The sequence below is a fragment of the Vanrija albida genome, assembly GCF_041260175.1.
Source record: "Vanrija albida strain AlHP1 chromosome Unknown contig_3, whole genome shotgun sequence".
NCBI lineage: Eukaryota > Fungi > Basidiomycota > Tremellomycetes > Trichosporonales > Trichosporonaceae > Vanrija > Vanrija albida.
Genome location: NW_027191422.1, coordinates 1,473,502 through 1,485,683, shown reverse-complemented (window position 1 = coordinate 1,485,683; position 12,182 = coordinate 1,473,502). Strand labels below are relative to the sequence as shown.

The 12,182-nt window shown below is 63.7% G+C and overlaps 5 protein-coding genes across 5 annotated transcripts; 2 read left to right on the top strand and 3 right to left on the bottom strand.

The window, feature by feature from the left end:
• Positions 1–456: 456 nt before the first annotated feature.
• RPB5 (DNA-directed RNA polymerases II 24 kDa polypeptide (RNA polymerase II subunit 5)) lies at positions 457–1,255 on the top strand (the record flags this gene model as incomplete). Its single annotated transcript, XM_069352397.1, has 4 exons — positions 457–534; positions 617–696; positions 747–1,190; positions 1,228–1,255. The coding sequence occupies 4 exons, from the start codon at positions 457–459 to the stop codon at positions 1,253–1,255; spliced, it is 630 nt and encodes a 209-aa protein (XP_069209815.1).
• A 731-nt stretch (positions 1,256–1,986) lies between these two features.
• On the bottom strand, positions 1,987–2,662 carry Q8F55_003869 (uncharacterized protein; the record flags this gene model as incomplete). The annotated part of the gene is made up of 3 exons (XM_069352396.1): positions 1,987–2,061; positions 2,108–2,312; positions 2,427–2,662. The coding sequence occupies 3 exons, from the start codon at positions 2,660–2,662 to the stop codon at positions 1,987–1,989; spliced, it is 516 nt and encodes a 171-aa protein (XP_069209814.1).
• A 1,551-nt stretch (positions 2,663–4,213) lies between these two features.
• On the bottom strand, positions 4,214–5,393 carry Q8F55_003868 (uncharacterized protein; the record flags this gene model as incomplete). Its single annotated transcript, XM_069352395.1, has 2 exons — positions 4,214–4,982; positions 5,170–5,393. The coding sequence occupies 2 exons, from the start codon at positions 5,391–5,393 to the stop codon at positions 4,214–4,216; spliced, it is 993 nt and encodes a 330-aa protein (XP_069209813.1).
• A 2,363-nt stretch (positions 5,394–7,756) lies between these two features.
• UNG1 (uracil DNA glycosylase) lies at positions 7,757–9,341 on the bottom strand (the record flags this gene model as incomplete). The annotated part of the gene is made up of 11 exons (XM_069352394.1): positions 7,757–7,803; positions 7,867–8,011; positions 8,068–8,229; positions 8,279–8,348; positions 8,386–8,492; positions 8,581–8,598; positions 8,643–8,659; positions 8,699–8,761; positions 8,799–8,850; positions 8,903–9,102; positions 9,191–9,341. 11 exons carry the CDS (start codon positions 9,339–9,341, stop codon positions 7,757–7,759), a joined length of 1,032 nt encoding a protein of 343 aa, XP_069209812.1.
• Positions 9,342–9,966: 625 nt separating this feature from the next.
• Positions 9,967–11,684, top strand: Q8F55_003866 (uncharacterized protein; the record flags this gene model as incomplete). Its single annotated transcript, XM_069352393.1, has 7 exons — positions 9,967–10,054; positions 10,129–10,233; positions 10,271–10,524; positions 10,572–10,746; positions 10,783–11,121; positions 11,157–11,612; positions 11,659–11,684. 7 exons carry the CDS (start codon positions 9,967–9,969, stop codon positions 11,682–11,684), a joined length of 1,443 nt encoding a protein of 480 aa, XP_069209811.1.
• Between the last annotated feature and the right edge of the window lie 498 nt (positions 11,685–12,182).

Sequence of the window (12,182 nt, the reverse complement as noted above, 5' to 3'; positions counted from 1 at the left end):
CGCCGCTACCTATGTATAGCAGGGCTGTTTTGCGAGTTTTGTTTGAAGTCTCAAGATACACTGTGCACCACATGCTGCTGCCGAGGCACACCCACTACTCACCCGCGTCCTGCTCGGCTTGCTCGCCGTGCCTGACATCCATCGCAAATGACGACAGCGACGGCCGAACGCCACATGGAAGGTTGTAGGCGTGCCTATCTTTCCTCCACTCTCAGCTCCGCGCCTATTACCCACTGCACGCCTAAACTCAAATCTTGAACTGAACAATCAATCCAACTCCTTTTTGCGTAACCACCTCGACCGCCAACACAAAGACAACTCACACTCTCTCCACACCCGTCGCCCTTTGCTCACCCGACGACCCGAGTAGCATCCCCCAAAGGGACGACACCGCGCCGTCTACACTCGCCCTACCTGTGCTTCCTGCGTCTCTAAAACCTCCACCGGCCGCCCACCATGTCGCTCGACTCGGACCGTGAACTCGCTCGTCTCTGGCGCGTCTCCAAGACGGTGCACGAGATGATCCGCGACCGCGTGAGTGGGATTGCGCAGTGGCGTGGGGCTACGAGCCGCCCGCTGCAGGAATGCAGCCGCCAGTGCCGTGCTGACGCCCCAGGGCTACGAGGTCGCCGACTACGAGATCAACGTCGGCTTCGAGGAGTTCAAGGACCTGTACGGCGGTGGCGGCAGCGTCGAGTGAGTGGCGAGCGTGGGCCTAAGCTAGAGAAACTCGCTGACCCGCCCAGCCGAGGACGGATGGCGTTCCACGCCAACCACACAGAAGACCAGAAGGACAGGATATACGTCTACTTCTGCAACGAGAAGAACGTGTCCAAGGCGGCGATGAAGACGTTCATCACGTCGCTCGACGGCATCGGCGCCAAGCGCGGCATCATGATCTGGAGCGAGAAGATGTCGCCGGCGGCAAAGAAGACGCTGTCCGAGATGCAGTCAGAGTACTACCTCGAGGACTTTGCAGAGGCCGACCTGCTCGTCAACATCACCAAGCACTTCCTCGTGCCCAAGCACACGATCATGACGACGGCCGAGAAGACGGACCTCGTCAAGCGCTACCGCCTCAAGGACACGCAGCTGCCGCGCATCAACGTCACCGACCCCGTCGCCAAGTACTACGGCTTGAGGCGAGGACAGGTCATGCGCATCGAGCGTTCGTCTGAGACTGCCGGACGGTGAGTTGTGCGGCTTGGGGCAAAGCTGACGCGCCAGATACATCACCTACCGCATTTGCATGTGAGCTGCGTGGGCAAAGAGTGTACGGGGGAGGCTGGGGGAGGCTGGGCGGCGCCGCGTCCCGCAGCCGGGACACGGCAAGGCCCAGCCGGTAATTGTATGATATGCAGTGGCATTAGATCAATGGGCGAGCCGTGCAGAAGGCGGACTACGTATTTGAGACAGAGAGAAGAGCCGGCGGGGGCCTGGGCAACCCCGCTGGATGCGAGGCTTAGGGCAAAGCTGCGCCGGCGCCTACTGCACCGAGAGATCGCTGCTCGGCAGAGCGGTACAGAGCTGCAGCGAGCTGCCTGCGATCGATGCGATGCTGAAGCTGCGAATGGCCACATCGCCACAACCTGGTGGAACATGCGGCGACGCCGACGCCACCCACTCGCTCACGACGCTAGCCCGCTCGCTCACAGCCCAACGCCAAAAGGGCTACCCGCTGCGCCACATATGGCGTGCCCGAGGCCAAGGATAGCCTTGCTATCTTGCAGGCAGCGCCGTATAGCCGCAGCGTAGCGTGCGACAAGCCCGAGGTCGCCGTGGTCGCCGCGTCGCCGCGTTGCCGCTATCGCCGCACGCTACGCCGTAGACCAGGTATCATGGTCGTGTCAACAAACCGCCCCTCCCCTCCTCCTGCCCTCGCCTCGCCTCGCCTCGCCACTGAATGCTGCTGCATACGTGAGATGACAGAATACCGATACGGACGACGGGCGGTCCAGAGATCCAAAATGAGACGAGACGGGAACACTACTCTTCTTCGCTCGACAGCCTGCGGCCCTTGCGGACTGCCCGGTCGTCGCGCTGCTTTTGCATCCAGTCGCCCTGGGGCTGTCAGCTGCGTGCTAAGATTGTCTGGGGGGCGACTCACGGCATTGGGGCGCTTCTTCCTGACCCACTGCTCTTCGAGGGCGCGGCGCTCGGCAATCTGCCGCTCGAGCTGCTTCTGGCTCTCCTGGCGGTCGAACACTGGCCCGCCGACGACAAACTCTGGCTCGGACGCCTTGCCGACCGCCTGGGCCTCGGGGTCGACGTAGCCGATGCCGGCGAGGGCGCCGAAGAAGACGAAGAGGGCGCTGCGGGGGGAAGGTGGGTGGAGCGGGCCAAGTGCGATGCAATCACGAGATGGAGCGGGGGAAAACTGAGTCAGCCATTGTTGCGTTGCGTTGCGGGGAAGAGCGCCCACTCACACCATGAAGACGATGAGGAACGGCAGGTTGCCGCGCCGGATGACACGGTACGCGCGCGCTGCGATGGCGCGCCCCACGGCCTGAGGCGAGAGGCGGGACGCGCGGCGCTTGTCGGCGGGGTAGTCTGCCGCGCCGGAGAGCGAGTGGACGACGGGCTTGCGGGGGCGCTCGTCGGCGGTGGGGTGGGGCTCGCCGCGCTCGAGCGAGTCGTACGCGACGTCGCGGACTGGGGCCATGGTGTGGGGGGGGGGAGCCTTGTGGGTGGAGGGGCGGGGGAAGGCAGGCGGGATGCCGAGCGGAACGGGCCGGGGTCGTGTGGGTTGGCGCGTGTGTGTGTAGTGTGTAGTGTGTAGTGTGGTGGACGCGTCGACGTGTCGAGGACGGTGATGGAGCAAAATCGAGAGCAAGGTTAGGGTTGTGTTTGGGGTTGCTCAGCGGCGACGACGATGGCGAGCGGGCCTGGTCGATTGGGGAATAGTGGAATGTAGCGACGAGGGGGCAATGTCCCGTCTGTCCGTGTTTGGCGGCGGCGAGGAGGAGCAAGACGCTGGACGCTGCGGTCCAGACTTGGGTGTCTGAATGGGCTAAAACGAGGCGGCGCGCCAGGCGGCCAGCGGCCAGGCAGGCAGGCAGGCAGGCTACAGCGCGCCAGGCGCGGCGCCGTTCAACCGAGTAGAGTTGCCCACACCCTAGCCGTTTTCGCAAGCTCCTCGCCCGTCGGCGGGGGCAAAAATCCAGCACGCACAGCCAGCACGCACCACTGATCGTCGCTGGCCGATGCATCGTTTAGCGCGGGCCAGGCTCTGCCGCGCGCCGGGCTGCCCGTGCACAACGCCCAGCGACACTTTTCATCCGAGCATACCGCGCCGAGCCGCCCGCGTCGTACTCCACCTCACGGGCATTATTGCTCGCTCGCTCGCGCACACACGCACGCACGCACCCTCCCACAAGAGTCGCACCAGAGGCGCGTGAAAGCACACTCTCGTCATAGGAACAGAGGGCACGGCCGTCAGGTCGGAGACGGATGTGGCAGGTGCCCGCCTGGCTTGTCTTGCCTTGGGACTTTGGGAAGCGACGAGGGCCGGCGGGATGCATGATGCGTTGGTCGGCGGCAGGCTTTCTGCAAGCATGCCCGTGCACTGGCGGTTGGAACGCTCGGCCTGTCCGATAGTGCATGCCTGGTTTATGCCCAACTCGTCTCGCTCGACGTACGGGATCCAACCGAGATCGCGGCGCGTGCGTTGGTATTTTGAGCAAGCGAGCGAGGCTATTGATTGATCGCTAAATTTGATTACACGCAAGCTTCTCACCACATGATCCCGACATGTGCCATTCATTCAGATCCAGCGCCGCCGATCCACGCCCGCGCCCGTAACAATGCATCGCTTGTATACATAGTGTTCAGCTACTGGGTCGGTCGTCGCAACGAGTGAATTGTTCATATGTGTAATGTCCGGGTTTTCATCTCGATTCCCCTCGCGCTCCGCGTAGAGGAAGAGGAAGGAAGGCTATGAATTGCTTGCGGCAGTGGTTTGGGCGTCGAGCACGGCAGACAGTCAACTGTCTCCAGGACCGTCGATGCGATGCGTCACCCGTGGGCTGCGTGCGCGCTGTTGTCTATGATGTGGGGGTTGTTGGTACCAAATTGTTCGTTTGCTAGAGGGACCAAAGGGTGGTGGTGAGATGGAGGGTATTATATCGGCGAGCATCTATGTGATGTGGACCGACCCCGGGCCATTGCAATCTGGCCAAGCCGGGGTCGCAGATAGATTGTCGATGGATGTCGTTTAGACACGCTCGCACGAGGTGCCGTTAACGGCGGCGAAGCCCGACTTGCACGAGTGGACGATGCAAGCGCCCTGCTCACAGCCGACCGAGACGGCGTTGGCGATCGAGGTGCAGTCCTTGCCGGCGCCGGTGGCGATACAGCCACCGCACGACTCGAGCTCGGTCTGGGTGTCGAGGCACTCCCAGGCCCAGGCGCCAGACTCGGTGGGGACGGTGCAGGCAGTCATGTCGTTGGGGCAGTAGATGGACGAGTCGACGTCGTTCTCGCCAAGAGCCTCCTGGTCACGCTTCCAGCCCCAGGGGTGGCGGCCACCACCACCACCGTGGCCACGTCCGGGAGGCTTGGGGCCAGAGCCACCGCCGCCAGCCTTCTGCGAAGGGCCAGGACCACAGTTGCCGCCGCGGCAGCAGCACTGGCGGCCGGGGATCCAGTCGGGGCCGCAGTCGGGCTCACCGCAACGAGGGAAGGTGGGGCGGCACTGGAGGAGACCAGAGTGCCAGAACCAGCCAGTGGGGCAGTAGACACCAGGGGGGCAGTTGCCGCGAGGGGGGTTGTGCTGCCATCCGTTGTCGCAGCAGCCACCGGAGCGCTGGTGGAACCACTGGTTGGGGCCACAGCCGGGCGAGCGGTTGGGAACGCACTTGAGCGAGCCACGGTTGAAGGTGAAGCCCTCACCGCAGTCACAGCCGTAGACCTCCTTCTTGGGGACACAGCAGCCACGGCCACCGTGCCAACCCCAGTTGAAGGGGCAGTTGTTGCCGGGGGGACTAAGGTGTGGCGTCAGGGACTGCAAGGTTTCTCCGCGGGAGTGCCGTGTGTTTTTTGCCATGTGCCACAGAAATAGACTTTGGCTGGGCTCGCGGCTCGCGGGGGCCTTGGGGGCCTCGCGCAAGGCCTCGCGAGGGCCAAAGAGCCACAAAACACACGGCGACTGCCACTACTACTGGTACTCACTTGCCGATGGTCTGGGGAGAGACACAGCCGGGCTGGCCAAGGAGATCCATGATGAACGAGCCGGCGCCCCTGCACTGGGTCTTGACCGAGGCGGGAGCGGCGCCAAAGTTGGGGCTACCCCAGTTGGTGTTGACACCAATGGCGAGCGAGAGGCCGCCGGCCGAGACCTCTGGGGCGACGGCGAGGGCTGCCACGAGGGCAGTGACAGCGGTGCTGACGAACATTGTGGTGGTGGTGCGGGGAGGGAGAGTACTTCGGGGGATGGAGAGAAGGAGTGAGGCCGAGCGCCGACTTTTTAGCTGTCGGGACGGGGGGGTGAGGTTAGGAGGAGAGAAGGAGAGTGAGCACCAAAGGATGAGGGGGAGTGAGATTGGCACGAGGGGGTTGGGTTTTAAACGACTGTGAGTGTGTGGGTGTGCACTGGTCGGTGGCTGGCAACGAGGGGAAGCAAGGGGCAGTGGGGGGCAGTGGGTGGGTGGGCCTGTGGGTGTAGTCAAGGGGGCGGCGGGCGAGGCGAGACAGCGAGCGAGGTGGAAAAGGGGGAGTGCGACGTCGACGGCGACGTGAACGAGGCAGGCACCGACCTGACTTGGGTTACCACGAGTTTGAGGATCGACTAGTGGGCAGGGAAGCAGCAGCATCAGATCGGGACGGAGGGCCAGCGATTAGTGCACCACTGAAGCAGCGGGCATCTGCGACGATGCCCCCCAGATGCCCCCAGGGTGCACAGCGCCAATCCGAATCCATTCGACGCAGTTGCTTCCCCTTGCAAATGAATGCAACGCAGCGCAGCTGCAGCAGCCAAATGGACGGGCAGTGAGATCTTTTAGAGTGCAGTGCCTCGCCCCATCTCGTCTCGTCGTCAAGGAGAAGTGCAATGACGGCGGGGGTGGGTGGGCGAGCGGGCTGGGCGTGGGCGTGGGCGGGGCGAGGAAGGGCACTGCCCCTACGCCTGCGCCAGAACGCGATTCGCGCGAAGCATGCACACGCTGCGTGCACGCGCGCCAGTCTGAGCCACACTCGACGACCGGCGCTGCGCTGCACGCCGCGAGCGCGCAAGTCACGCGCACTGCCGCGCCGCACAAACACGCCCATCATTCCTCACCCACCACCGCCCTCGTCCCGCCGACAAAGATAGAACTCGCCGGCCCACGCACCAACATGGAAAAGCAAAACACGCAGATCTCGCACCGCACGCATATGCAAGCCAGTGTTGTGCGCCGATGCCCCGACCCTCGGAGCACCCAACGGACGGGCAACGGCCCCAACGCCCCCAACCCCAGCCAAGCAAGCCAACGTGGCCCCCGGGCTGGGTGCACGGATGAAACGGGGCGGGAGTGGTTTTCACTCCGAGTCGCGCAGACGTCGCGCCGCGCGCGTCAACTTGTCACTCCCGCTGCTGTAATGTTTCGGTTCCTGCCATTCCTGGTGCCCTGAGTGCCGGCACGCCCCGTGGCTCCTTCTCGTCGTCGTCAAGGAGGGCTGCCCGACAAACCCAGGGATGCGGTACGGCCAGCGCGAGCTCAAGCCGGCACGACGCGCCGATCGGGGCATTTCTGACACTTGTCGCTCACACCGGCGCCGCCGACGTCCCGTGGCACAGGACACTGTCGTAAGTGATCGCACTGCATCCGCGCGTGGGGGGGTCGTGAAACGGACATGACGAGACGGCAGCCACCAGCACCACATGCTTGCGGCGGGCTCGAGTGTGTCGCTCGGCCTCCTCGGCCCACGCACCCCCCTTGGCATGCCATTCCTGGACAGTTGCCGCAGAGACGCCGAGCGGCCGGCAGGCAGCCCACGGGCCACGGAAGCAACGTCAGTGGCGAGAGGTGAGTAATTACTCTGCGACGAGTGGGGGCGCAATATGCCTGCAATTAGCTAGCCACGCACATGCACACGGCGTCAGCTCGCCTCGCGCGGCCCCCGTCGCCGCGTGTGCCGTCTCACCACTGCAGCCGCGGACAAGCCGACACCAGTACACCAGGCCCCTCTCGTCATCAGCCCGTGCCGGTGCCGAGTTCGCGTGCGGCGCGTGCGGCCCCAAAGCTTACTCCGCCGCGTGGCCGGTAGCGTGGGACGCGCAAAGGCACGCGGGAAGTGGGTGGGTGGAGTGGGAGTGGCCGGGGCATCCCCGAACTCAGCAGAGTTTGGAGGCACGACACTGAGCCAAGCAGCGGGCGTACCGGTGTGTCGGTGCGGCGCCCGTCCGCGCCCGCCCCGTCACGCTGCCCCGTCGGCCGTGCTCGCCACCACACGACAACCCCTGGCCGCCGCACTTTGATCCACGCCGAAACACCTCGCACCACTCGCCGTTCCATCGCAGGATACCTGCCCACTCCCTCGCGACCGCCGCCTCCTCCGCCGACAGACCCAGGGGAATGGAATCTCGCCCACCGCCGCAACCGCTGCCCACTAGCCAACCTTCCGCAGAACGGCGCGCTGCATACTCGCATTTGGCAACGGGCCTGGCGCCGAGACGGACATCCGCGCACCCGACATATCGCGGTACCGCCACATCACATACCAGCCTACCAAGCTACAGCCAAAACAGAGTGGGACATTACGAAACATTATGTACACGCCACTAGTAGGGCAAACCAGTCTTGCCCATATTACTAAAGAGGTACCCAGCTGCACACCAGCGTCCCGAAGAAGCCGACGTACGTCGTCCGACCTCCCTCTCGCCTCACGCACCCAGCCCCTTCCAATCAATCACCCCCTCAGGACCATAGCGCTCCCGCAGCCAGTCGTTGCTCTGGTTGAAGTGGCCGTTTCCGAAGAACCCCCGGCTCGCGCTCAATGGACTGGGATGCGCAGACTTGAGCACGAGGTGTTGTTTCTGATGAGCAAAACAAGGTTAGCGGGACCATCTCGGGCCGAGGCACTGGCACCCACCTTGTCCAACCCGACCGCCATCTTTTGCGCGTGCGCTCCCCATGCCATGAACACTACCCCGTTTGCCCCCTTCTTGCCCGACGAGCTCGCGGAGCGTGTCGTAACGGCCTTGAGGACCGCCGCGGTGAATTGATCCCAGCCACTTTTGGCGTGCGACCCGGCCTGAAGCAAGTTATCAGCGGCGTCTTGGCGCAATAGCCAGCCACTGTACCTCGTGCGCCCGAACCGTCAGCGAAGTGTTCAGAAGCAGAACCCCGTGTTTGGCCCATTCGGTGAGGTCACTGCCGAGTCAGTCATGTCTCGGCACGGTCGGCGCACCCGTGTTGAGGCACCTTGAAACCCGTGACTTCGGCCGCCATCTCCTTGTACATGTTCCGAAGAGACGGCGGGATCTTGACGCCTTTACGCACGGAGAAGGCGAGGCCCTGCGCGAAGGCGAGGTTAGCGGCCGCCGTGGGGTGTATGCCGATGTGCATTGTGGCGGGCAGTGGGTCTTCGGAATGGAGCACTCACATGAGCTTGGTTGTCGTCCTACCTGGTCAGCCTCTTCTCTTCGCCTTCTCCAAATTGCTCACATGATACGGGTCCTGGCCTTTGAGCGTCAGCTGTTGTTTATCTCTTCGCCACTCACCAACAATCACCACGCGCACGTCCTTGAGGGGGCAGAGCCTCGACCACGAGTAGATGTCGGCGGCTGGAGTCAGCAACTGAGCAGCTAGGCAAGGACCCACCGGGAGGAAACACCTGCTTGCTCTTCTGCTCGGCGACGACAAACTCCTTGAGCTGGGCGTGTCAGTCTGCGTCGTCGGCTACCCTGCTGACGAGGTGCACCCACCTTTAGGAAGTACGGCTTTGTGAGCTCGTCCTGCAGCGCGATGAGCCAGTCCTCGCCCAGCGTGTCGAGCTCGAGCTCGAGCAGCGGGAACGCCTTGGCATGGCTGCTCTTGAGGGCCTCACGGAGCTCGGCCCGGGTGGAGGCCCTACCTGCAGCGGCGTTGGCGGCGGCAACTGCTCCGTTCGACACGGAGGTCGTACCTAAGTCGCGTTTCAGTACAGACTCAAGTGCAAGGGCTACACCGGCCCACACCGCGCCCTCCCACCCCCGACGCGGACGCCGACGCACCGTTCTCGCCCTTGGCCCTCTTCGCCGCCGGCGCGTCGCCCTTGGCCTCGGCGATGGCCTGGCGCGCGGCGTCAGAGAGCCCGCGCTTCGTGCCGGCCACAGGGGCGGTGACGAGCGGCTTGAAGTATCCCGCGATGGACTTTGGTGGCATGGTGTGGTGTGGGGAAGGTGGCGAAGGTGTCCGAGTAGGGAAGCGCCCTTTGAGTCTGGGGCGATGATATGAGCCGCGGTAGCGGTCCGGGCGCGTCTGGCGTGGGTGAAAGGTTGACGCGACTGACTTGGCGTGGTGGAGGTGGCGTCGGCGTGCGTGGGAGAGTTGGCAGTTGGCTGGCGGCGGCAACCCTGCCGCTTGAGACTGTGACGGAGTCTGATACAGCAGCCATCGACCCGTAAGTAGGCAGGCTGGTTGGAAATCGGTTCTGCGCCGCTAGGCGTGCAAAGCGGCGCGGTCAGTCGTCGTCCCGACAGTGCCAGTGAGCCGGTCGACCCGCCAGCACACCAGCCAGTGCCGCTCTGGGGCTCCTCCCCATTAACTGCTATCTCTAAGCGATTGGAAAAGGTCGCTCACCGCTTAAACCGCTCCAATCCAGCCAGGCAGTCCCCCCACTCCCCCGCTTGTATTCAGGCATCAACCGACAACCGAATCTCGTGACATTGACCCGGCTGGTAGGGCTGGTTATCCAACACCTGCAACCACATATAGTCACTCCCGATAACTACCACTCCGCCCCAACCTCCTCTCATCGACTCAAGCACCACCCAAACCCACACCCATCATGCCCCCCTCTGCTACCCAAGACGCGCCCAGGACGCTCGCCGAGCTGACGACGCTCCTCAAGGACGACCGCATGGTCAAGGTCGCAGGTGAGTGCCGCCGACACCGCTCCGCTCGGATCGCGGTCCGATCGATCGGGTGGGGCTGACCCTCGGAACAACAGGTGTCGACGTCGACGGCGTCCTCCGCGGCAAGGTCATGTCCAAGTCCAAATTCCTCTCGTCGATCGAGGCGTTTGGCTTCTGCGGCGTCGTGTACGGCTGGGACAGTGAGTGTGGAGCAGTCGAGCACCTGCTGACAAGCAGTGCACGACCAGACCTACTCGCGCGAGCTGCTCGTCTCGAACCGCGGCAACGGATACCGCGACATCCTCGCCCGTGTCGACCTCGCCACCTACCGCCGCCTGCCTTGGGAGAACAACATCCCCTTCTTCCTCGTCAGCTTCACCACCCCGGAAACGGGCCTCCCGCTCGAGGTCGACCCCAGAAGCCTGCTCGAGACGGTCCTCGAGAAGGCGACTGATAAGGGATGGACGGGCATGGCCGGTGCAGAGTTCGAGGTACGTGCGGGCGAAGCTGGGTCAAGCTCTGAACTAACCCGCCCCAGTACTTCCAGTTTGCCGAGACTCCCCAGTCGGCCCACGAGAAGGGCTTCATCAACCTCACCGCTCTGACGCCCGGTGCCCACGGCTACTCGCTTCTCCGCACGACCATGAACAAGGACTACTTCTACGACCTGTACAACGTTGGCACCGACTTTGGAATCGAGATTGAGGGTCACCGTGCGTATCGTGGCTTGACGTGTGCTAATTTCGAAGACACGGAGACCGGCCCGGGCGTGTTCGAGACTGCCCTCGCCTACACTGACGCGCTCCGCATGGCGGACAATGCCCTGTTGTTCAAGCTCGTCGCCAAGAGCGTCGGCTACAAGTACAACATCATCCCGTCGTTCATGGCCAAGCCGTACTCTGACGAGTCGGGATGCTCGGGCCACATCCACGTCTCGCTCCGTGACAAGAACAGGCGCAATATCTTTGCCGTGACCGACGAGGAGGCCAAGAGCGGCGGAAGGAAGAACGCCGCGTTTGACGACCTCAAGTACCTCTCGCAGGAAGCCGAGTGGTTCCTCGCTGGTCTCCTCGAGGGCCTTCCTGATGGTGAGCTACAGCTCCCGCACAGTAGCTGACATCAGTCATCCCCCTCTTCTGCCCCAACATCAACTCGTACAAGCGTCTTCTTGGTGGTGAGCAGTACTGGGCCCCCGACACGGCGTCGTACGGCTACGACTCGCGCGCGGCGTCCATCCGCATCATCTCGGCACCCGGTGTCAAGGGCCCCGCCACGCGCTTCGAGGTGCGCATTCCCGGTGCCGACATGAACACCCACTTTGCCCTCGCTGCCATCTACGGTCTCGGCCTCCGCGGTATCGAGAACAAGACCAAGCTTCCCTACGGCCCCATCGGGTCGCCCGGCGTCACCCGCGAGACGCTGGTCAAGCTTCCTACCTCGCTGGACGCGGCCACGGCTGCCTTTGCCCGCAAGGGCAGCATCGCGCGTGAGGTTCTCGGCGACTTCTTTGTCGACCACTACGCCGGCACCAGGGAGCACGAGCTCGACTTGCATCGCAAGGCCGTCACCAACTGGGAGTGTAAGTGGGGCATGGTGTGGGGTGGGGCTCGACTGACAACTCGCAGTGGAACGTTACCTCGAGCTTGCGTAGAGGGCAGGGTGTACTCGCTTGGTCGAGTTGTCAGCAGATATATTCATTGTGGCATGCAGAGGGTGGATTATCGGCGTTATCTTGTGAGCAAAGTCAGCTGACCAGGAGCACGACGGTGGCGGCGTTGATTGATAGCGATGCGAGGGAGCCTCGGCTGGTCCGAGGTGGCGTAGAGCGAGGTCGCGCTCAGTTGGCGAGGTGTGCGATGATGCCACTCTGCCACCTGCTTGCTGGGTGCCTTGGCGCCATGCTATTGCATGGTAGCTGCAGATATGCCACTTAAACGCCGGGGCGCAGATGTGATTGTGGGAAACAACTGGCAGAGGCGCAGAGTAACCCCGGACAATGCGGCGTCGACGGCCTACCTACGTGTCGGCTTACGGAGCGTCAGACGAGCATGCGCGCAGCGTTCGCCGCTGCAGGGTGTGTCGGCGCTGGGTGTGCTGTGCACGCATGTCGCAGCCGCAGTCGCAGTCGCCGTGCGTCCGCCGCCTATGG